The sequence below is a fragment of the Lycium barbarum genome, chromosome 7 (genome assembly GCF_019175385.1).
Source record: "Lycium barbarum isolate Lr01 chromosome 7, ASM1917538v2, whole genome shotgun sequence".
Taxonomy (NCBI): Eukaryota; Viridiplantae; Streptophyta; class Magnoliopsida; order Solanales; family Solanaceae; genus Lycium; species Lycium barbarum.
The window spans coordinates 26,912,610-26,938,755 of record NC_083343.1 but is presented as its reverse complement, the minus strand read 5'-3'; the positions used below and the strand labels follow the sequence as shown (position 1 = coordinate 26,938,755).

At 37.3% G+C, this 26,146-nt stretch overlaps 1 protein-coding gene across 3 annotated transcripts; it reads left to right on the top strand.

Annotated features, from left to right (window-relative positions):
- Positions 1-709: 709 nt before the first annotated feature.
- LOC132603324 (arabinogalactan O-methyltransferase 1-like) lies at positions 710-25,421 on the top strand. Of its 3 annotated transcripts, XM_060316324.1 has the most exons (3): positions 710-1,318; positions 5,947-6,001; positions 23,499-25,421. In XM_060316324.1, the coding sequence occupies exon 3, from the start codon at positions 24,414-24,416 to the stop codon at positions 25,242-25,244; it is 831 nt and encodes a 276-aa protein (XP_060172307.1). In that variant the 5' UTR covers positions 710-1,318; positions 5,947-6,001; positions 23,499-24,413; the 3' UTR covers positions 25,245-25,421. The 3 variants fall into 3 exon arrangements, with proteins under 3 accessions (XP_060172307.1, XP_060172308.1, XP_060172309.1); XM_060316325.1 differs by lacking the exon at positions 5,947-6,001; XM_060316326.1 differs by lacking the exons at positions 710-1,318; positions 5,947-6,001 and adding an exon at positions 12,073-21,403.
- The last annotated feature ends 725 nt before the right edge of the window (positions 25,422-26,146 follow it).

Sequence of the window (26,146 nt, the reverse complement as noted above, 5' to 3'; positions counted from 1 at the left end):
ACAAAATCGTTTCGGTGATATTTTTCCATTTCATTTGGTAAAATATCATCCAATATATTAATATATTTCATCTTGTATATTTGGTATATTTTAAGAATTTCAAACATATTTATCAAGATTTGAATTCAAAATAGTGGAAACAATTAATTAATTAAAAACTATTAATGATCAATTGATAAATAATTTTACTCCTTTAGATCAAGAAAATTGATTAATTAAATGGATAATCAATTAAGTCTCAATTTTATGATTTATTTGGCTATATTACAATTATTTCCAAAAACTTGATTAAAATTTAATTTCTGTTACGGCTATAATTGAAATAAGCCAATTAGTTGCTATGTTTTAACTAGGGCTATAATTGAAATAATTAATTTATCTTATGCATTGGCCATATTTTAAAAAGGGCTAATTGGTTTTACATTTAAATGTGGCTACAATTAAAATGATAATTAGTCGTCACACCTTTAATATGGCTATCTATTAAACTAATTAACCATATATTTGACAAACATTACCCCTTTATGAATATGTATACGCGTGTATATACATGTATTTACACACATATGTATACACATCTAGCCCAGACTTTTCTTCACTTGTTATGTTTTGGCTGAGCCCAGTCTATAATGGACCATACCCAGCCCAAACACACTTATAAGCGTGACATACACCAAAGGCCCTTATTTCTTTGTTGGTAAATGGTTTCAACGAGAAACCCTAGCCACCACAGGCTCCCTTTCTCTCTCTCTGGTCGTCATGGCCTGAAAATAGCAAATTTTCAAGTGTATAGCTTTGTATTAGTGTTGACTATCCAAAACAGGTAAGGGCATTAATTGGTATTCTCTTACCATTTCTCCATCGAAGAACCACCGCATAAGAGGTAAAAACCCTTTTCTCTCTCTTTTCTTTTTTTGCACAACAAGGACGACCATTCTTAATGAGTTTTGTCTTGTTGTTCATCTAAAAGTCTCAATTTCTATTGGCTACCAATGAATTAAGAGGATTCAAAGATAAATCCCTTGAAATATCTTAGTCCCACATCGAAATTGAACCAACTTTGAGGGTTTATAGGGTTCTATATAAAGAACCCCATCATTCACATTTACTGAGACCGAAATATGTACACAAATCTCATTTTAGAGCAAAAAATACTCGAATTTCCTAGGGTTTAGCATTTCTGCTGAAACCTTTAACTATTCGAGTTTTTCATAGTTTAAAATTTTAATTTTCTTTTTTTTTTGTGGCTGAGTGTGGGTTGGCAAGGAGCAAAGGAAGTCTCCAATTCCATTCTTGATCAAGGCTACACCTGAAAAAGGTAAATGTTTTTCCTTTTAGTTGTTTTCTTTGATTTTTTAATATCGTCTGCATATTTGCTAGCTTAGTTTAGTTTAGCTATGTTGTTGATTAGTTAGATAGCATTAGTCTATTTATGCTTAATCAGTAGTTTACATGTGTTCAAGATATAGCTTAGTCATATTTTAGTGTAAGTTTAGTCATTTTCCTATGCAAGCATGCCTATTAGTCTGGTTTCACTATTAACGAGGGGTAGTAGTAGTGTTAGCATGACATCCCTTTGTCTCAGTTTGATCATTCATCTATGATATGTGGTTTTACTTAGCATGATTTTTGCTTATATTTAGTTGAAGGTGAATTTGTATGTTTTTTTGTTTAGATGTTAGTAGATTAGTCATTAGCATTCTAAATTTGATTAGATCAAATGCATAATGTTGGTTAGATATTGTTGTTGAGATATTCTAATTGACAGTGCACCTATATCATTTATGATTGATGAAACATTAGCTCAGTATGTTAGTATCAGTAAAGCTTAATCTAAAAGGGGTTAATTCTTTACCAAATTCTTTGACAAATTAAAGTTAAGAATTATCAGTGGTAATGCTGATTGGTTCATGATCCCCTCTCAGTTAAATTGATGATAAAACATTGTCATTGTCCAGTTTCATTTGTTCCTCAAAATATTGGTATGTTATAGCTTAGCCTAAATGTTATTTGAACAAACGTGTGTCAAGTTGGGTAATCTCTATTATCAGCATACTTGTAACCGGTCTAAAGATTGAATATGATCTAAACCTTTGAATGTTGGTCACTTGTTGATTCATTGGTATAACCCATAACTGACTGTGTTTAGCTATGGGCCATGAATGTGCTTAAATTCAGGAAATGCTTCCATTATTGTTTACCATCATGCATATTGTTTTAAATGTGAACTTTTCTGCGTATTTTATCTTGATGTTGCTGTATGCTCACAAAACAATTCAATATGGCAGCTTTGCTTAGATATTCATGTTCTGATGCATTAGTTGACACATGTAGTATTTGTTTGTGACATATGAAGGTTGGATTGAACTATTTTTTGACCTTATGTGATTAATCTGTCTGGCCCAATCACTTTCAACAGGTGTAACCAATAACGGAACCAGTTAGTATCCTTATGCCCATGTTAAGCTAAGTCTGAACCATGTCAAGTTTCTGCCTGCTGTTTCTATGTGTGTATCATTCAGATTCAATCTAGTGAGGAATATTCTATTTAAGTGATTTATATGCCTAGAGAATTAGTGATATAAGGCATGAATTGTCAAATGTAAGTATGCTTACCTTTATAAATGTCTGCTTAGGTTAAGAATGGTTTTCCCATGAGTTGTGATAGCATTATCTTATTTTTAAGAAGCCTGCCTTGCCTTATGTATGACCTTTCATGTTTATCTTTATTTTTATTATATCCACCTGGTCCACATACTTGGGTTTGTGAATCAGTTAACTTTGGTTAAATTCATGATTGTGCTTAAAGACTAATTAAAGGACGATGTTAAACTTCTTATACTAGTTGGTTTGACTTGACAGTAGTTTTATGGCATATGTTGGGTACATATGAATTGAAATGTCCAAGATTGATTCTATGATGGTCATTGTGAGGAAAACCTAGCATTGATTTGTTTCTTTCTTTGAAAGTATTTTGAGAGAAACAAAGTAGGATTGATATGATTAGGTAATTTAGTTTAAGGAGTATAAACCTTGTTTTAAATCGCCGTCTCTGATAACAAAATGATAGATTGTTTGTTTGGAATATTATAGCACTGATTTGCTTGCTAATACGAAATGTCGATTGCTTATGAAAAGAAGTTTGACCGAAGTAGCTCATCATGACTAAATTGAGTTAAGATAGTTCATTTAAAGGTGAGTGGTAACACTATTTGTGATCACACTGAATGTAAAGGAGCTTAAGAGATTGTCACTTGGGGTATGACCAGGCAATGAGTGACTTACCCAGTGCTAGGGAAAAGTCTGGAAAGACTTTGAGTTTCATCTAACTCAGCCTAGTACAACTGATCCTAGGTTGTTGGAATTCTTTTTTGTTGAGTCATGTTCCTATGGGATCATCTAAGGTTTCATGATAGGAAAAGGGAATATGCTATGTAAAAAATGACATGTAGAAGTGAAGTACTGAAATTTAAGTATAGTACTAGTACTACTGAAAAATGACATAGTTTTGTTTTCTGTTTGGTATTTATACTCTAATTTGTTATTTCTTGATGTCATGGATTTGGGGAATTATAAAGCTATTTCTTATTTTGAAATAGTTTAGGCTATGACACATTACTACTTGGCAATTCATCATCCTTAAAACAATGTCCCAGTAGCTTGCACTCTTGTGTCCTTTAAGGAATAGAAATGTCATGCCAATAAGTGAACTACTCTTCATTTTAATAGTCCTCAAGGAATATATGGAATGTATTGGTATATATCATTTGTACATGTGTATACATGCGTATATGTGGTTTGATTCAAGTTGCATACTCATTCCTTGCTTACTCAAATTGCTTCTTCTTCTTCTCTTTTCTTTACCTATGTTGTTTGGTGCCTTTGGAATCAAATATACACTAGGTATACAGATATATATATATATATACACACACACTCTTTATATACCTCGGTATATATCGAGTGGTATATCAGGTACACTTATGGTATATCATGATAATTCCGAGGAATTAAGATGATGTTTTAACTAAATTGGGCATGTTCGTTAATTTTATCCCTATAACAACTAGTTTGGGTTCACTTTGGCTTTGTTTGACACCCAACTTAGATTTGGGCTTTCCTTATTTAATGCGACTGATTGGGCCTATTTACTATGTTCATTTTTTATATTGAGTCTTGTCTGGACATTCACTTTGGTAATATATGTTATATGCAATCGATATATGCTGATTATATGCAAGTCATTTAAATCCATGCTAAACTATCATGTACAACGTGGGCCGCTTGGCACGAAGCTGCAAAAACGCTTGCTGTGTTGGGCTAGAGGCCCAACCCTTCTTTTTCTTTCTATCGAGTCTGAAATCAATTGAAGGCCAAACCATGGGTAAAAATGGTTGTGCCCATCAGCATTCCTTCTCCTTTATTTTTATATAGCTATATTGTAAATATACTTTTAAAGGATGTTTGTACATGTTCAAACCCTTATGATTACGAACTTAGACGTTTTAGGCAAACGATGCGTATATCATTTGGAATGGTTAAGAACCTTTAAATGATTTTTAAACTTAGACCCAACAAGGATAAAAAGGGTAACATTTCCAAGAGTTTGAAACAAAATGATTTTTTAAAAATTAACGATTTAGATATTGAATTTCGGTGGTAAAAGTAGAAAATCGTTTGGGCTGTTTTGAGATAGCAAAATCTGCAGTGTTTTGATTTAATAGGTTATAAAACTGAAACTGTTTTTTTATATAAAGTGACAAATGATAATAATGGGTTTCATAATGACTTAAGGATTAAAAAATATAACTCTTGGGCCAAGCAAGTATTACACCTCGAAATTTTTTGCGTCGTTTGCGTTGTAAGTAAACTAACGTAAGCTCGGAGAGACCATAGAACTCTTATAAGATTAAGGAATACTCTTAATAAGTACTAAGCAAGGGTCTGAAGGTCCCAGGATCAAGCAAATTGAAGAAAAATAAGTTTGTCGAAAATTTGGGAAAATTTGGCAGAATTTTGGACAAAATTTTTGGGTAAACTTTAGAGAGGTATATTTCCTAGAATACGAGGAGTTATCGAATGCATAACCTATGTAAATTGAAGTTCAGCGAGTCTTCTTTCCAATGCAACTGACATATCACAAATCGAAGACGTACAATGGAAGATACATCCCGTACAATGTAATTCGATGGTTGCACATTGACGAACTGTCGACATGTTGACGGTCCGTCGATGCTGTCGTCGAATTGAGGCGGTGGAGATTTATTTTTTGATTATAAATAAGAGGGGCACGACCTTGGTTCATTTTATCACCAAAATCAGACCTTCAAGACCTTTTCAACTCTCTTTCAACCATCCTAAACCTTCCATAAACATCCAAAGTTATTTCAAGAGAAGATCAAGCTTCAAATCCACAACTAGTTTATAAAAGGTGATTGTTCTTGCTTATACTTGGAGTTGTGATGAACTTAGTCTTAAAACGGGTTGTGTGAGTTGAAGTTTTTCAAGTATAAGGTATGTTCTTCGTTTTTTTGCCTTATGTTGAGTTGATTTGAAGGTTTAGCAAGTCCTAAAATTGAAAATAGTTATGGAAAAAAAGTCATAAAGGGTTGCATTGTAGTTGTTGGGTTCATGGGTTGTTTTGTGCATGTTGTGGACAATATCTAATGTTGCTGATATTGATGAGGTTATTCTCCTTAATTTGGAAGAAAGGAAGTGTATATTGGTATACTTTGGGTTGTTTGGTGTATATTCTTTGTATGGGCAGTGAAAGGAGTATTTAAGGACTTTTGTAAGCTTGTTATTGTTATTGTGGGATTGTTGTATATGTTGGGGTGATTGGAGAGTAAGGGGAAATGCTGCCCGATTTACTTTAGAATCAAGCTATCATTGATATACGTGATATACTAGCGCCATCTAAGCTTGTATGTGTATTTCTTGTTATAGGATTGACGTACTAGTTGTAATTAGCTCGATTATTGGATTGCTTGGACTACTTGAGGTATGTTAAGGCTAACCCTTTTCTTTCTTAAGTCATGATTCCTTGTTGTGAACCTACACACACCATCCATAATATCCTTATTCCTAAAAAAAAAAATGCTCAAAGCTCATGATTCTCAAGGTTCTTATGATATTAATGATAAATGTTCTCCATGATGATGATGATTCCATTTCTAGAGATACCAAAGCTTAGAGTATTGATGTAATTATGATATTATTGAGCTTGTTTCATGATTATTGATTTTATTCATTATCGTTGATCTCACCTTATGATAATTGTTCATTCAAGGTGAGATATAGCGATGATGATAATTCCATAATGATAATCGCAGGTTACCGACCTTACGTCACTCTGATAGACTTATAGCTTTCATTTGGGCTATCATGTATGCTTTATATATATGTATGTATTTTCTCATACCGCGCCGCGCTATAGTCGACTAAGCAGGCACATAGATGTGCACACCACTGCAGTGGGCAGGATATGATGATACCCTAGACGTAGGATGATATGATATATGGATCGGGCTGCACATTCCGCAACACTAACATTTATGGATCGGGCTGCACGTTCCGCAGCACTAACACTTATATTATATATGTATGAAAATATTTTTTTTAAAAGCTGAGCATGCATGACATCCGCCTTATGAGGCATTCGGAGGTTCAGGTTGATCTTTCTTATCTTATGTTATCTCCATATTTTCATTATGTTGTTGCTCATGCCTTACATACTCAGTACATTATTTGTACTGATGTCCTTTTGTTTGGGACGCTGCGTTCATGCCCATAGGTAGACAGGGAGATGGTTCAGACTCATAGGCTGAGTTCTCAACGGTTGTACAGGAGCACTCCACTTGTTCCGGAGTTGCAGTCCAATTGGTATGATCCCTTGTGTACAGATGGGTACGGCGGGGTCCTTTCCTGTCCTTATTATGTTATGTACTCTAGTAGAGGCTCGTAGACAGATATGCACAGTTAGATGTTCTATGACCTTCTCAATCCTTATTTTGTTGTATACTTGGTTTCAGCTTGATGACGTTTATGTATCCTTTGGGCTGGTGTCCCTTACCGCTAGAGATATTTATGAGTTAGCAAGATGGCCCACTCAGGTATGATTATATGATTAGATGCATGTATAATTTGTGGTGCTCGGTAGGCTAGCTCCAGGCGCCCGTCATGGCCCTCTGGTTGGGTCGTGACACCAAGCCCAAAATTAAGTTAAACAAATAAGGGAAATACACTTAAACTTTAGTTTGAGGAAAGGTTTTGAAGTAGGATATGATTGACCGTCATATTGACTTAAAATGGATCAATTACATCTTGAAAGAAAACATTTTTTTTCATATTTGTATAAACCCATGGCATATTAGTAAAGGAGATATATGCGAACTTTTTAAATAAAATTTATAGGGAATAAAAGGCATAACATTGGACCAAGATAGTTGAACTCTACCTAAGAGAAATCTTAAGTGTATTTTGATCCGAATGAAATGACCTTAAAACCTTATGTGTATTTTTCCAAGAAAAATCCAACTCTTTTTTATTTTCAAATAAAGGAAACTTTGCCAAAGTATTTTATGATATGCCATGACAAGTTATACAAGAAAGAAAACTGTTTTAGCAAATAGTTACAATAATCACACATTGAAGCTTGAAGGTCAACCGTATTCTACGGATCCTTAATACTAGGTTTTTTAAAACCTTACGTAGGGGATCACTAGAACCCTTACCTCGAACTCTGATTTAAAAAGGATTTACCTCTTGTTTGACTAAACCCTTTTCAGTCGTTTTTCCTAATTTCCCTTAATAAATTAGGTGGCGACTCTAAAAAAATCCAAAATCCAAATAGAGTCCACAATTATGAAGTAGCTTTTATGCCTCACATAAAAGTGAACCGTAACATTGGTTTGCTAGAATGGAGGTGATAACCTCGCCCAAAGTGACCCCTACCTCCAAATAAGGTACCACTATAACTACCTGAAATGCGGGGCTCCTTGCTCGCTCTCCCTTCCAACTCCTAGCGCTTAATAAGCTCAACATTTCTAGTAGTATCCACCACTTTCTGAAAAGTGCCTCTTGAATCCGCTACTTGTTTTGCAACAACACAAATAGGATAAATCAGCCCTCCAACAAATCTCCTTACCCTCTCGGCCTTGTCGCGAAAAATCATCAACACATGATGAGATATGGCATGGAATCTCATCTCATAGTCTTTCACGGACATCCCATCTTATCACAACTTATCAAACTGATCCTTTTTGTCCTCACTCACATAATGTGGGATAAACTTCTCTAGAAATACTCCAGTAAACTCAGCCATGTAAGAGGATGCGACCCAGCTGGCCTAGTCTCAACATAGACCCCCACTCCTGCTTAGTGGGTCCAATCATCCAAAAAGCTGTGAAGTCAACTCCATTGGCCTCAACTAACCCCAGTTTATGCAACCTCTCATGGCGACTAACCAATAACTTATAAGCATCGTCCATCATACTGTGGTGGATTCATTTTCTCAAATTGATCAAACCACTTCTGTTCTTCCACAGTCATAGTAATCTAAGCAACTGGGTGTGGAGCAATACCCAGAGCTGACATGCCCATAAACAAAGGAGCCACAACAGCAGCTGGTTGTGTCTTTGGATCCTAAATTCTGGAACAACTATTGGATCGGGAGACTAAGCTCCAGCCCTCCTGTAAGAACCATCTAGAGTAACCAGTAGTATGGATGCCTGGGTGATATCTTAATAAAACCCAACATGCACACCATAGTATCCTGAAGGACATGAGTAGCAATGAACTTGAGGGGTACCTGTGCGGGTCCAACCTCGTCTGCCTGAATCAGCTACTCCTCCGAAACATCCTCTGGGTCTAGAGACACATCCCTAACACGACCCTTAACAGCTAATGGTAATCGGCCTCTAGCTGGTAAAGTAACAAGGACTTTCCCCTTGCTTCGCCCCTACTATGTCCCATGCCTCATCCATGTACAACAACCTGGTAGTCGGTGCAGGCTCATGTTCTCCAGCTGCAGTCGATCGTGTCCTCGCCATATATGAGAGAGTGAAACAAAGAAACTTTAAAATCTACTATAACCAATTACGCACGATAATAATGAAAGAATATAATTTTCCTAAATGTCCTATAACCTCCTGAAGATAGGTATGGAGCTCATCATACTGATCCTCAAGACTCTACTAGACATTGCTCTTGTAGTCGTGTCTTATACCAAATTGTTATGACCTAAGTTCCAAGTTGTGAAGGCACTTACCCCCACCCGGTGAGCGAACCATCCACAAGCGATTTACCAAATTTTCAAACAAGTATAATATGCGAAAAGAATGAAGTAAAACCAATTCAAAGTCATAACTAAGTCTCATAATCATAAATAAGTGGAAGAAGTACTACAACCTAAAACCTGGTTTCATAGTACCAAAACTACTAGAATAAGAAGTACAAGTCTGAATAATCATCCCGAGTACACTGTCTAAGAATGAAAAACAAGAAAGAAAGTATAGAAAGGGAATTCGGTGTCGCGGATCAAGCTCACCCTGAATCCCCCAAATAGTCGCCTCAATGGTTGGTGAATTCTCGTGCTCCGCTAGTACTAAGAACAAACTCTGCATACAAAAGATGCAGCAAGTGTAGAGTTAGTATGAGAAGACAACATGTACTCAACAACATCATTGACCGACACTAAACTAAAACGGTGGCAAGGGTTGTTCTTCTGAATGCTTACTTCCACACTTAACGACTATTAGCTTTTGAAATGGAATAATCATAATCCGACATACAAGGGTTAAGTAATTGATAAAGTCCAACAAATATCCAAGTAATCAGTTAAGTCAGATAATCACATTTCAACCAAGCTTTCAATTAAGCATTAACAGAGAATCAATGAAATGGTATGATATGTTATGCAAAGACCGTCTAACAATCGGTATACACACACTCCTTTATTAGGGATGTATGACAGATGGGGGACTCGTGAGGTCCATACACCACCCGAACCATTTTCCATCGAGTTCTCAGCCAATTCGACTCTCAATCTCAATACTTAGTCAATCCGGCACTCATTACCTGTATTTAGCCCAAATTCGTCTATCATCTGCATCACTGCACCCAGAACCATTTCATATCGAGTATCACATATGAATTCTTACACGTAATACGCATGAGATACCATATGAAAGCATGAAAATGACATGCACACAACATAAGCAACAAGGTTATAAAGTAAAGGCTCAATTTAGCTATTTTTCATCCTTAAACGAGAACTATGGAGTGATAAGGACACATAATCAACGAGTAAGGGATTCATATCTCACGTGACGATTAAATTAATCAAAGTCAACTACCAGCTAATGCCCACACGCTTTGGAATTTTTACAATGGAGATAAATAATTTGATTATAATACAATTCCCCTAATCATGGTACTGATACTCGTACAAGTGCTCGTCTTCTCCTAAGTATGGGACCTCCTTTTCACCTAATTCTCTTAACATTAGTAAATTACCAACAAAAATGCTTTAAATATAGTCAATTAAGATCTCAACTTGTCTAAATACGAAGTCTGAAGCTCACAATGAAGCCTTGCCTTTTCTTAAAGCTTCCGAACGATCCCAATCTTTTCAAATAAGAATTCTACATTAGCATACGAGTTCGTCGATAGCCATATTGCTGTACTAATATTTCGAACCCAAAAGTCGACCCCGAGCCCCTGATGGCAAAATTATAATTTCGTCCAAAAATCAGTTTACCCATAGCCCATAGAGTCAGAATTTTGGAAAATGACTCAAACGCGACTTCAAGTCGACTTTCAACTTGAAGAATTGCATAATTTCAATTTAGGGCTTAAAATCCCCATTTTGTAACCCAAATCATGACTTAGAAGACTAAAATCCGCAAGATTGCATGATTAATTAGTAAAAGGGAGGTTAGATTCTTACACCCATGCCAAAACTCAAAAATCCCTTTAAGAATCTCCCAAATCCAAGGTCTCTAGCTCAAGTTATGAAATGAAATGTCAAATCCCCTTTTCAGGAATTAAACACTGCTAGGAATAGTCCTCTCTTTGCAATCACAGACCCTCCGCGCAATCGCAAACACCAAACCGGACTTGGCCTAGAATTTCCCTTCCCTATTGCGCCCTCAGGCATCGCGATCGCGATGACCAAACACTCAAAACACCCATTCAAGATCATTTTGACCCGATGTTAATCATGGTAAATTCTAATTCAGCACTTTAACTAGTTTCTCAACCAAGAGTCTAAAACATACCCGAGCCCCTCGTGATCCTTGCTAACTATCCGACTAAGTCATAAATCATGTTTCGAACCTAATCATATTGTGCAAACCTACATTCGGTTCGCTAACCCCAGATGTTGACTTTAGTCAACCCTTTTCATTTTTTCAACATAAGAATTTCCATAATTAGTTTTTCCACTCTGGTACTCACCCGAATGCCTCAGAAATCGTGTCACCCATTCCCGCAGGTAAAAAAAACCATTTTAAAGTTATGGAAAGGGTCATTTAGGAAAAAGGGAACCTAGAGCTCAAAACGACCAAACAGGTTGTTACATTCGTCTTTGTGGAAGACACACTTGAAATATGAAACCTCCTTATTACATTTCTTATCTATATCTCTTGTGTTATATTATTTTATTTATTCTGTAATGACCCAATGGGATGTGCCTTTTGACCATTTTACCTATGTTGACCAATTCCTGAGATTATAAAGCGTTTCTAGTGAAAACTGAAGGATTTAGAATTCTTAAGTGAAGGCGTTTGACCTGTAGTTGACTTTAGGGTAAACAGATATTTTTCGAATTTCTACCAATTCCGTGATGTCCGAAGGGTCGATTATGACTTAGTGGGAAGGATAGTTCGGTTCCTGAGATATTTGGTTTCACTTTGGGTACTTGGTTGGAAACTTAATTTATCTGTTGGGTGTTGACTTGGTAAATTAGAATACCTCTAGGAAATCCGAGGCCACGGGTGATTTTGTAGTATATTTTTATGTGTGCGCATATATCTAGTTCGTGTGGAGGGGGGGGGGGAGGTGGGGCTCGAATTGATGTCAGGACTTCGGAAAAGACTTGCAAAAAACCAGATTTTTGCTGGTTCTGCTGTGACCGCCACAGCTGACTTGGTGCCGCTGTAGCGAGACCGCCTTGGTGGGGTTTTCACCGTCATAGCGGTGGTATGGACATGTTTTGATTCTGCCATGGCGGATGGACTGACCGCCATAGCGGGATCACTATGGCACAGTCTTGGCTGCTACGACAAGAGATGGCCTTTGTTGATTTATTCTATAGCAGAAGCCCCGACTGCTACGGCGGGATCACCATGGTGATCTTGGTGACCGTTGTAGCGGATCGACCGGGCCAGAAACTCATTTTATATTCCTATGTTTGAACCATTAGTCCAACACTTCTACAACCTAATTCTAAGAGCTCAGGGAGGCGATTATTGAAGAAACTTGGTGGTATCATCTTTGGGGATAGGTTCCAACCCATAATCTTACTTATTTTCCGTTCTTCTTTGAGTTTCTATGGTGGTTTAAGGTGCTAGAATGGTGGGTGATGAGACCTAGGCTCCTAATCATGAAACCCTTTGTATAAATTGATTATTGTTGAGTAACTTGCTGTTTATATCATCTAGAAGTGTAGATTAACATATTCTATAGAATTGCTTGATAGTCCAAGAATCTAATTATGAGACTTAGCGTTTCACCCAAATTTAGGGGTTTTGACTAATTGATGAAATTGAAGTGTCTAAGGTGATTAGAAACCCATGAATTTAAAGATTATGATTGTTGGGACTATTGGTAAGGTAATTTCACCTTAATATTCTGTTTTGCCTTCGTGACTCATTAGGGGTATTTTGGGTATTTTGAGTAACCTTTCCCGAATTGATTTCTCGTTCGATTAGTTGGTTGTCGGGGTCATTTACTTGCGATGTTATTTACTAGCCTACAATCGTTCTGCGGTGCTTCGAAAATAGAAAGCTTATGTGGAGTATTTTGTGGCTCCTGTTCTGCATTCGAGGTAGGTTAGGCTTACCTTAGTTAGACTTTGATTAGTGAAACGTATATATTGTGTAGAATTGATGGGAGAACGCATGACTAGTTCTTTAGACATGATGCCTTGTTGGATATTACCTAGGTTTGTATGACTTCTAACTGTGTGGCTTGTCACCGTTATTTATGCATTGTGATGGTGTATTTGTATTCGTACTGAGGTGATCTGGGATGGTATTCTACTAAATTGGTTGATTTTTGCTTGGCTTGTTGCCTTAATTGCTATGTTGTGATACGTGTTGCACTCATTTCTCTCTTACTGTGTCATTTATCAACAGAGAAAGGAAGGATAATGAGATTAGGCCTGAATCGTGTTGTATAATTATGATGATATCATGCATGGCATACATTCTTATTTCACATGTATATTGATATCGAATTATGACTTGGTACTGATCATGATACATGAGAAAATGGAGCACTTTGGTGACACAAGACTTAGTTGTGAGGTGTACTTGTTATATTTAGATGTAAAGGGTGGCACAGACTCTTTATATTAATTGAGATGGTTTGTATGATTCATTCCATGGTTGAGGTGATTTATCTAAGTTCTGCTATGGCTTATGACAATGTGACTCGTACTTTCATTGGCATTTAATTTCACTGATTTATCATGCTTACTTTTGAGTTGGTGTTTTATATTGGGTTCTAGACTTGAACCATATTTTGAATATTCATCTTGCATACAATATATGTATATAAGGCACATCTGACAGAGGGTGACGATGTGGACTATCTTGTGATATATATGTATATATAAGGCACATTTGACGGGGCTGAGAATGTGGCCTATTTGTGAATCGGTGGTCCGAGGTCTGTTTCGGAGTGAGTGGACTCGTGATCTGAGGTAAATTCTAGCGCAAGGGGTACATGGACTTTGCGGGTCCCCCATGGGTCGTGACAATTATGCGAACAATGCCTTTAATATGTGTACACATGTTTGAGGTATTTGGTAAGTGCATTGCATTGCACATTAATATATTTTATTTTGTATCATCATATGGCTCTCCACGTCTGATTTGGTATGGTCTGTTTGTATCAGTATGCTGTCATAGGTCAGAATATGGTCTGGGTCAGATTACAGAGTTGTTATTCTGCCTAGGTTCAGAACTTGGATTTGTGATTATCATTTGAGATTATTCAGACTCGGCAGACTTGTGGTTTAGAAGCTTTAGCTTAGGTTCTGATTCGGTTATGGGATATTCTGTGACCATGGTTTTGGTATTATGTGCCCATCTGTTTATCTTGTTGATTTTATGCTTATATGCGTGAACTAATATTAGTTGGCCTATGATGCTTACTCAATACCTGTTGTTTGTACTGATGCTACTCTTCTTTTTAGTGCTGAGTCTGTTACGTGTTCTATTTCTAATTCTCGAGAGTGTTTCCCGAGAAGGTGTTGTTGGAGACTTAAGGTGAGCTCTTGCCAAATTCGGAGCCCGAGTTTCCATTCTTTGTATACTTCTCATCTATTTCCAGACAATATTCCTTTTAATGTTACGAGCCTTATATGACAACATTCAGATAGTTCTAGTTATATAGTCAGACCTATGTGTTTATTAATAGCTCTTATGCTGACTTAGACCAGATGCCTTGGGTAGAAGATGTATTCCGCACTTATTCTCTTTTAATTGATCTTGAGATATATTATTATTACATTGTTCTTCCGCATTGATAGATTGCATGTTAGGTAAGGGAAGGGTTCGCCTACCAAGGTGGGAAATGGTAGGTGCCCGCACGACTAAGCGATTTTGGGTCGTGATAAGTTGGTATCAGAGCCTTTTGTTACCGGTCTTACAAGTACAAGAGCATGTCTAGTATAGTCTTGCGGATCTGTACGAAGTGCTCCGTATTTATCTACGAGAGGCTATAGGATATTTAGGAAACTTCCAATTCTTTCATTCTTTCTTGCTACTTCATTCAAATTGGTATCTATTCTATTCCAATTGGTATATGAAATTCCTTGTATTATTCTCCCACGAATAGTGGAAACTCATTTCCTAAACTCTTATGCCAGCGGTTTTGTTTTGACATGGCTTGGTATAGAACTAGATGTGTCTTCCTGATTCGGACGCGTGACTAAGTTCAGTATCCAACTAGGACTTGAGGTTTTCGTTTTGTGGGATGGTTGTTGAGACTCATTCATTGTGTGGGTTTTCTCTAGACATTAGAGAGATGGTACAAAGGGTCACATGATATCCATGTTTTCAGTGTTAGGTTGCTCAAAAGCCGCATAAGTGCATTTATGACATAACAAGTATGATTTGTTAGAGATATGATTGGTTTTGGGAATGAGTTTCAACTTCGTCAGGTTATTATGATGGTGTGCGGGGCACGAGTGTAAGTTAGGTAAGGAGCATCACATTTTGGCAAAAGTATAGTGACCGCGTGTAATAAAGAAGAGAAGTTGAGAATAAGGACATACAGGACGACTTTTGTGGGAAACGTATAGCAAAGTAAGATTTCTTAGGGTATTTGGGTATGAACACTTTCATGTTAATGGAACGGAGGTGTAAGAAAGAGGATTGGGATAGATTAATCTCTGCCATTAAGAAGGGAACAATTTGTATCTGACGTGCTCGTCAGGTTAAGGTTGCAATTTGTACGAGAGTGGATTTCGTATTCGGTTGTGAAAAGTTAAGTTGGGTTTCGACGTGACTATATGGTAGTGGTTTATGGGTTCTTTTAGGAAGGTGGTTATCAGATTTAGCTCGGAAGAAATGTTACTTGTGACGAGTGGAGACTTAAGATGTTGGGCAACTATGGTTCCAGTCCTTCAGTAAAAGGTATGCTCACCGGTTCTTCGTGTTTAGAGGAATGATAAGGATATTGAGGAATCGAGAGCTAGTGATTCAAGGATTATGTTACGGTCATGCATGGTAGAATAGACATAAGGGTTTAGTGTCGTGGGCAAATGGGAGCCGGTGGTTGACTAATAAGAATGACTTTAGTGTTGGTCAAGTGCGAAGTATTTAGTATTCAAGTAACTATTAGGTGTTGGATATAATATTTGATTAGGGTTGAGAGCCTTGTACCTATTGTGTAAGTTCGGCTAGTTCCTACTGCTACTAGTATTACTACTCGGTTGAGTTGATCTAATGAAAGGGATAATCGCGCGAATGGTTAGAGGTGTTCCAATTTGGCAAGGCAAGAGATGATTCTTCACGGGTGTCTAGCGTTTAAAGGCATTGAAGTGGTTTACTAATGATGAGGTTCTAATTATCGAGTTGTAGAGAACATTTCGGAATTTGGGTTAAGGGAATTTGAGCAAAGGCACCTTGGTGGTTATACGTCAGAGCAATAGTAGGATTGTTTATGTGATATGTTGGATTTAGAAAGTTTTTAGTTTTAGAGTTGAGTGAGTTAAGGGATCTCTAGGGTGTAGAGTGTGTGACATGCTACTATCTCCAGGATTGACTCGGCTAGTTTGCAAGACTTATGATTTTGCGGTATTATATTGAGTGGATTCTAGAAATGGTTAGATGGTGAATATGATTGTGATTTGATTGGAATTAGGGGATTGAAGTGTCGGAAAAAAGTATAGTTGATCGAGAATCAGTAAAAATAAGGTACATCTTCGAAATTACTTGGGTCAGTATAGGTTGTGGAGATGTTGTCTTACATATTTCAGATGAGGTGTGATTGTGAGTACGCTTAAAGAAGGGAGTCCACAGAAATGGACTAAGTGATATGATAGCGTTTCGTGATCAGCGACTATTAAGAAGTAAATTTCAGGTAACTGGCATGTTCAGGCTTATGGAAGTAGCTTGTGTGATACACAGTTGGATAATTTCATAACACTCTACAGTGGATGAATTAGTGTGGGTTAAAGGAGAGGATTTATGAAAATCCCTATAATGTGAAGTTTAGAGCTGTATTTTCGAGGTGAGACTATATTTGTGGTAGTGTGTTATATGGTGGGTATTACTAATCAGAGAGCTTGAGTGAGCAGTTTCAGAATATTAACGGACTAGAATTAGTCGCCCTTGAAGGGTGATAGGACTGTGATTGGTTTTCGAAAGGTTTGGAGTCAGTTCGAGTGACTATTGGTGGTATTTAGGGGTTGTGCATTTGTTCAGGGTCAGAATTGTTTGAATTATGCTTGATGGACTATGTATATATTTTCCTGAAGGACTTATGGGTTTCCCATTAAATCACCTTCACGGATTCGATGGGTCAAAGTTCAGATTTGAGGTATGGCAGGTTTATCGAGCTTTATCGGGGTTTGCAAGCAGAGTTGATGATATTTTACAAGGTTCAGTTATTTGGACAGTTATAATGGTTTACGTCGGGATTAGTAATGATTCAAGGAGGTACTATGGTTGTTTGAGGTCTTTAGAGTGATCACATGGTTTTCCTACGGACTTGGCTCAGCGAGGTATTCAGTGGGTTCCAGTATGGTGATTTGAAGGTTTAAGATGACTTGGAACTAGAGAAGTCGGCTATGAGTAAGCTAAGTTCGATAGAATGTCTTAAAGTTGCTTCGATAAAGAAATTATTCATTTCTGGCTAGAGTAAGTCATGGTTTCAGGCTTGTGTTCGTGTGTTTCCAAGAAATTGTGGTGCGAAGAATGGCTCTAGAAGGGTGAAAGAAAGGTTAGCAGAAAAAGAGTATTTTACTAGTTCAGAGTGGGCTATGAGTGTGTTTATATCTAAAGGTTCATGTTATTTTGAGAAATGTTGTGGGACTTATTGGTCATCTTTAGAGGTACGAATTTATCGAATCAGAGAATTCCAGTAGAAGCAGTTCTAATATTCGGGGATCAGTTGTGAAGGAAATTCGAGTATGGGAAATTGGATCTTGAGCTAATTAAGGAAGTTTGATTGATAAGGCAAACAGGCAGTGTTTTGGCTTACTTCTCATCGTAGAGGCTTTTGGGTAGTTATAATACAAGTTCCTTGGTTACCGTCTGCTTTCGTACTCTCTTTCTTCATTCGAGGATGAATGATTGTTTAACTGGTATCTGATGTAACGATCCGTTAGTTCTCGATGTGCCTTTTGACCATTTTACCCCTGTTGACGAATTCCCAAGATTATAAAGCATTTTTAGTAAAAATTGAAGGATTTAGAATCCTTAAGTGAAGGCGTTTGACCTATAGTTGAGTTTTGGGTAAATAGACATTTTTCATATTTTTGTCGATTCTGTGAGGTCTGGAGGGTCAATTATGACTCTGTAGGATGGATGGTTCGGTTCTCGATGCATTTGGTTGTGTTTTGGGTACTTGGTTGGAAACTTGATTTTATTCGTTTGGGGGTTGACTTGGAAAATTTGAGGCCATACGTAAATTCATAGCATGTTTTTATTTATGTGTGCATATCTGGTTTGTGTACGGGGGGCCTCGGATTGATGTCGGGATTTTGGGATAGACTTGAGAAAAGCCAGATTTTTGCTGGTTCTGGTGTGACTACCACAGCGGGATTTTGACCGCCATAGCGGTGCATGGACTTTCTTTGATTTCGCAATGGCAAATGGTCTGACCACCATAGCGCAGTCTTGGCCACCATGGTGTGCCTTGAATGATTTCCGCGATAGCGGAAGGCCTGATCACTACTGCGGGATTGCTATGGCGATTCTGTTGACTGCTGTAGCGGATCGACGGGACCAGAAACTCATTTTATATTCCTAAGTTCGAACCATTAGTCCAACACTTCTAAAACCCAATTCCAAGAGCTTGGGGAGGCAAATATTGAAGAAACTTGGTGGTATCATCTTTGGGGGTAAGTTCCAACCCATTATCTTGCTTATTTACCTTTCTTCTTAGAGTTTCAAAGGTGGTTTAAGGTCCTAAAGTGGTGGGTGATGAGACCTAGGCTCCTTATCATGAAACCCTTAGTATAAATTGATTATTGTTGAGTAACTTACTGTTTATATCATCTAGAAGTGTAGATTAACACATTCTAGGGTTGAATTACTTGATCATCCAAGAATCTAATTATGAGATTTAGGGTTTTACCAAAATTTGGGGTTTTTAACTATTTGATCAAATTGAAGGGTCTAATGTGATTAGAAAAACCCATGAATTTAAGGATTATGATTGTTGGGACTATGGGTAAGGTAATTTCACCCTTAATATTTCGTTTTGCCCTCATGACTCATTAGGGGTATTTTGAGTAACCTTTTTCGAATTTACTTCTCGTTCGATTAGTTGGTTGTCGTGGGCATTTACTTGCTTGTGATGTTATTTACTAGACTACCATCGTTCTGAGGCACTTCGAAATAGAAGGCTTGTGTGGAGTAGTTCGGGGCTCCTGTTCAACATTCAAGGTAGGTTATGGCTTACCTTAGTTAGACTTTGATTAGCGAAACGTATATATTGTGTAGAATTGACGGGATAAAGCATGATTAGGTCTTCGGACATAATGTCTGGGTGGATATTACCTAGGTTGGTATGACTTCTGACTATGTGGGCTTGTTGCCGTTATTTACACATTGTGATGGTGTATTTATATTCGTACTGTGGTGATCTGGGATGGTATTCTATTAGGTTGGTTGATTGTGGCCTGTTGCCATGTTATTGTGATTAGTCTTGTTGCTTTAATTGCTATGTTGTGATATGTGTTGCACTTATTTCTCTCTTGTTGTGTCATTTATCATCAGAAAGGAAGGATAATGAGATTAGGCCTGAATCGTGTTGTATAATTATGATGATATCATGCATGGCATACATTCTCAGTTCACATGTATATTGATATCGAATTATGACTTGGTACTGATCATGATACATGAGAAAATAGAGCACTTTGGTGACACAAGACTTAGTTGTGAGGTGTACTTGTTATATTTGGATGTAAAGGGTGGCATGGACTCTTTATATTGATTGAGATGGTTTGTATGATTCATTCCATGGTTGAGCTGATTTATCTAAGTGCTGATACGACTTATGGCATTGTGGCTCGTACTTTCATTGGCATTTAATTTCATTGATTTATCATGCTTACTTTTGAGTTGGTGTTTCATGTTGGGGTTCTGGACTTGAACCATATTTTAAATACATCTTGCACATAATATAAGTATATAAGGCACATTTGACAGGGGGTGATAATGCGGCCTATTTGTGAACTCGTGATCCGAGGTCTGTTCCGGAGCGAGTAGACTCGTGATCCTAGGTATATTCCAGTGTGAGTGGTACATGGACATCGCGGGTTCCCCATGGGTCATGACTATTGTGCGAACGATGCCTTTAGCATGTGTGTAAATGTTTGAGGTATTTGGCCAGTGCATTGCATTGCATTAATATATTTTATTCTGCATCATCATATGGCTCTTCATGTCTGATTTAGTATGGTCTGTTTGTATCATTGTGGTGGCATAGATTGAATTATGGACTTGGTTAGATTGCGGAGTAGTGACTGCCTAGGTTCAGAACTTGGATTTGTGTAACGAACCGCTTCGTCGTTATTGTGACTTCCGTGAAATTCGCAGCCTTGACCCCTTCAAAATCCTTTCAGACCATTGAGCTCTTAAAAATTGCTAACTTGATCGGACCAGTCATGCGAATTGTGTGTAAATTATCGGATTGGGCCACCAGGCCTAGTCATACCATCATAGCGACAGTCCTGCCGCCCCAGCGCTGGCGCCACAATGACAGGAAGCTCTGTTGAAGTGGAGGTGTAGAATCATTAAATGACCGCCCCAGCGGTGGATCTAGCGTTGAAGCGGTGCCGCCACAGCGACCGCTAGACCGCCACAACGGTTGATGGGCAGTTATTTCCTTATTTAAAGCTCATTATTGACTTGACCTAATATTCATTTCCCCAAATTAGTAGTAGCCATTGAGCGCAAATTCCAACCCTAGAGACTTATATGTTGGGAAGGTAAGCTATTTGAATCCCTCATTCCATCTTCTTTTAATTCCCTCTTTCTTCTTGCACCATTTATGATTATATTAGTACATTAATGAGTGTTCTTTCTCTCTTCTTATAAGTCCTCTGGGTAAATGTGGTAATGATTAACCTAGAACAATTAGTAACTTCAAGATGGTTCTTTTATTGCAAACCTTGACTAAATAGCAAGTTCTAAGCCGAAATCATTCTATTTTCCTAAATGGGTTAAATTGTTAGAGCCTAATAATGTCTTATGTGAATTAGTAAGGTAAGTTTGACTTAGGTAAACCTTGTTTCCATAAAAGAGGTGTAATAGCATAATCAAGAATCTAGATTGATTATTTTAGAAATGACGATTTTACCCCTATGACCTTGAATTCTGCAATCACCGCTTACTTGAATGTATCCATCATTCCTAGACATCTCGAATCTGCAAGTTCGCTACAAATATGGAAGATGGAATCCAAGTGGATGTTCGCGCACTTGTTCGACCTCGAGGTAGGTTACGACTTCCTTTCTTTGGTAGACTCTGGTTAGAATTACATATACACGTATTAGATGAAACGGAGAATGCATGTATAGGATTTTGAAGATTAGGATGGAAATCTTAGGTTGATACTGTTATGTGATTTATGTGTTCGGCTTGTGGCTTGTAGGTTCTCTAGGTTCATGTGTTGGCGTGTCTTTGAATATTAGGGGATTCTAAGTGACCGGGGAGACTAGTTGTATGGTACTTGACTTATTACATTCTGTTGATTAGGATTTTCGCATGAAATGCATAATCAGGTTATATGTTTATTAATATTGAATCATAATATAGTACTGAAGATGATAAACGAGTTAATGGAACATGGAATGATTGTAGATTGGATGCTTAGTGGTTGACCTTATGAGTTAGAAAGTGTATTTATCATATGTTGATGTCGTTAGGAAGTAAAGGAATGAGGTGATGTTGTTGTTTTGATATTGTCCTTGTTAGGTATTGGTGACTAGTGTTATATCTTGTTATGATATTGTAGCACCTTACTTGTTGGTAATGAGTTGACGTTTGTGATCCTATTGTGGCTTATTGTGTAGCCTTTTATTCATATTGTTAGTGTGTCCATGTGTGGTACTGTTGAGATTTATTTTATTACTGATATTGAACTCATACATTGTACGCATTCTCATCCTTTATGATATACTGTTGATACATTGATGATATATAAGGAAACACTGTTATGGGCTGGGCTCAGTAGGCTGAGAGTGACGTGAGCACTGATGTCCGATGTTTATCCCGGAATTGAGGTATGAGTGCTGGTAGCGATTACTGAGGTCTTTGCCGGAATCGTAAGGGTGCATGGACTTTGCAGGTCCCCTATGGGTTGTGCTGCCATGATGTGATGTTCCATCATAGGAGTACATGTGTACAGTGCATTTGCATTGCATCCATATTTCATACATTATTGCATTGCTTGGTACCTTTTTAGCTTCTCATGATATTCTCGTGATATTCTTGTGATATGGTTGTGATATACGGATTCAGATTGGATGTATTAAGACTTGACACAGTTGGGTTTAGTCACTATAACTAGAGGCCGTGATCTTTAATTACTTATATTTGCTACTAGTTGTCCCTGTTGTATATGTTTGGTTCCTAAGTTCAAGTGAATAATGAACATCTGAATAACGAGATAACTTCCCGATACTAAGAGTGAATAGTGCAATGGTAGCTGACTTGTGATACTTGAGCCAAATTGTCTATCGTATGTTAGATGAGTTAGAAGGGAGTATAAGGCAAGCTAAGCAAATGAATCACTAGGAGGAGAGTTGATGAGAATAAGAATCATTATTGTTGGGACGAGTGGAAGGTAATATGTACTGTTGACCTAGCTTACCTACCATGCTTATTTGTAAATTTTATTTTCGTTATTTTTTCTAACAATTGATGGCCTATGATGCTTACCAGTACTTGTGTTGTACTGATGCTACTCTTGCTACATCCCTTTTGGGGTGTAAAGGTTTTTAGGATATTGATTGATTGAAGTATTCCGGAAAATGCACAGTCCCTATCTTGAAGGTCTCCATCCTTCTCATTCTGAGATGGAGGTTGAGTCTTAGAATTGTTGTTGTATTCGGCATTCAAAATCTTAGTCGTTGTTGCACTAGTCTAGGCCAGGTCATGGGAAAATGAGTCAGTGTATTTATTAAATTGTTGTAAACACCTTCCGCTATTTTGTTTATTTATATATTGGTTATGTTATATCTTGAAGGATAAATGAATTTCGTTCTTTATTTGTTTATGAAACTGTTTTGGGTTCAGGTTTCGCCTACCGAGGTGGGAATGGCATGTGTCCGTGCTATTCTAAAAGGGGTCATGACAATTTGTGATTATCATTTTAGATTATTCAGACTCGACAGACTTGTGGTTTAGAAGCTTCAGCTTAGGTTATGATTCGGTTATGGGATATTCTGAGACCTTGGTTTGGGTATTATATATGTGCCTATCTACTTATCTTGTTGATTTTATGCTTATATGTGTGAACTAATCTTAGTTGGCCTATAATGCTTACTTAATACTTGTTGTTTGTACTGATGCTACTCTTATTTTTAGTGTTGAGGCTGTTACGTGTTCTATTTCTAATTCTCGAGAGTGTTTCCCGAGACAGTGTTGTTGGAGACTTAGGGTAAGCTACTGCCAGATCTGCAGCCTGAGTTTCCATTCTTCGTATACTTGTCATCTATTTCCGCACAGTATTCCTTTTAATGTTATGAGCCTTGTATGGAAACATTCAGATCGTTCTTGTTATATATTCAGACCTATGTGTTTATTAGTAGCTCTTGTGCTGACTTAGACCAGATGCCTTGGGTAGAAGATGTATTCCGCACTTATTCTCTTTTAATTGATCTTGAGATTTATTATTATTAGATTGTTCTTCCGCATTGATAGATTGCATGTTGGGTAAGGGAAGGGTTCTCCTGCCAAGGCGGGAAATGGTAGGTGCTCGCACAACTAAACGATTTTGGTTCGTGACATGTTCTCAATTTACAACATATTTTAATTAATTAGTTATTTTTATTGTCTACTATAATTTACATAGCTGAAAATTGTCTGTAATAATGAAGAAGATTATCGATCCTTCAATCTCTCCTTACCACAAATTCGTTTTACATAGGTTTCAAAGTTAAATATTAAATCCAATATCATGAACTAGTAACTATCTATAATGGAAGACGGACACTTGGACGGTTTGAGAGGCTAAAGTTCCTGAAAACTTGCTTTATAATAACACAAACTTTAGAATTGGGACATTTTACATGGTGCAATTAACTAGCAATTTTGTGAGGAAAACACATGGTCTATTTAATGTATATACATCCAATTTAAGGCAATCACACCAAGTTTGAAGTGGAATTTTAAAGGTCCATTGTATCTGATTGTTTTTCCAAGAACCTGTCGTTTCGAAGCATAATATGAGATGAAGTCTCCCAATTGGCGTCAACACTAACTAATTTCACCCACAAGAACATGTTGAAATTAGCATTCATAGGTTTAACCTGTACAATGCTAATTATTTTCATTTTATTTCGAATCTCAAATAATCCCATCCTCTGTGAAGCTCCAGTACTAGTGGGCCCGGGGATCCTCCCGGACCACAACTCAACAACAGAGGATGACACAGTATCGCGGCATCTCCAAGTGGATGCCGTCCTCCACTATGCCACGTCGCGTGTGATACCACAACAATCGAGGGACGAGATCAAGGTATCCTTCGACGTCCTCAAATCTCTAACCCCTTGTAATTTCCTCGTATTCGGTCTCGGTCACGACTCGTTCATGTGGTCGTCCATAAATCCACGTGGCATGACGCTATTCCTAGAGGAAGATCCGAAATGGATCAGGGCCATACTCATGCACCTCCCATTCCTCCGTGCCAACACCGTGAATTATCGGACAAAGTTGTACGAGGCAGAGAAATTAATCGAACACTACCATAAGGAACCGGATTGTTCCGCTAGGAAATCGTTTTTACGAGGTAACAAAAAATGTAAGTTAGCATTGGATATGTTATCAGATGAAGTGTACGATAAAGAATGGGACATAATTATGATAGATGGTCCTAAAGGGTATTTTGATAAAGCACCAGGAAGAATGTCAGCTATTTATTCTGCTGCTGTTATGGCAAGGAATAGGAAAGGATCTGGGGTTACACATGTGATTTTGCATGATGTGGATCGTGATGTAGAGAAAGTTTATGCAGAGTTATTTTTGTGTAGGAAAAATTTGGTGAAAGGTGTTGGAAGGCTTTGGCATTTTCAGATTCCACCAGCTTCTAATGGGAGCAGCGATTTTTGTTAGAGTATTTTTTTTCCTTTTGTTTTTTTGGCTGGGAAGAGTGCTTTAATTTGCATTTTATTGAGTGTTGTATAACTGATTTTCCTTTTCAAATTACCCCACTGTTTCTTCAAGTTTCAGTCTTTTGTGGCTTATGTTTAATTAGCATAATTGAAGCATGTTTGGTCAAAATTTTAAAAATTGCTTATTTCGAGAAGTGCTTCTATCAAAATAACTTAGAGAAATAATTTGTGTTTGATCAAATCATTTGATAAATTCTTTTTAAATATTTAACAAAAAGATAATTATGTCTGATAAATCTTTTGTTAAAGTGCTTTTGAATGGCAAATTATGAAAAAATAGTATTGAAGTTTATTTTAAATTAGCATTATTTAAACCAACGCTATTTAAATACGTGACGGTGAAAACGAATATCACTCTCAATCAGTTTCTAAACATCAAAAAGTGAAAATTTTATTCTCAAAGAAGAATTTCAACCGTGGAGCTTTAAGTTTGTCAATTCCTAAGTGGATTTTTGTCAATTTCCTCAGACTTTTGCTCAACCCACTCGTCATAAATTAGTAGCTACATGAGATGTAACTCCATATTCCAGATCCAAATAAAATTTTGATTCGATGAAACAACATTCGAATCACATAGTTTGAAGAATTTCAAACTCCTCTGTTATTGATGGCTTTAGCCGTTTCAAAACCACACCAATTTCTAATATGCATAAAAAAGTCATATGCTCAAACAACAATTTCAACCATGTTGTAAATATGATAATATGGATGTCCATAACTTCTAGGAGTTAATTCACCATTATGTGCATCATTATATATATTTATACCACACCTCCACTATTCCCTCATTCATCTCCCACAACCACATATTCTTCCCACCTTCTCAAAGGGTTAATGTCATAT

What these genes read in the sequence shown, in the direction of transcription:
- LOC132603324 (XM_060316325.1), top strand. Translation starts at nt 24,414, where the DNA reads ATGTTGAAATTAGCATTCATAGGTTTAACCTGTACAATGCTAATTATT.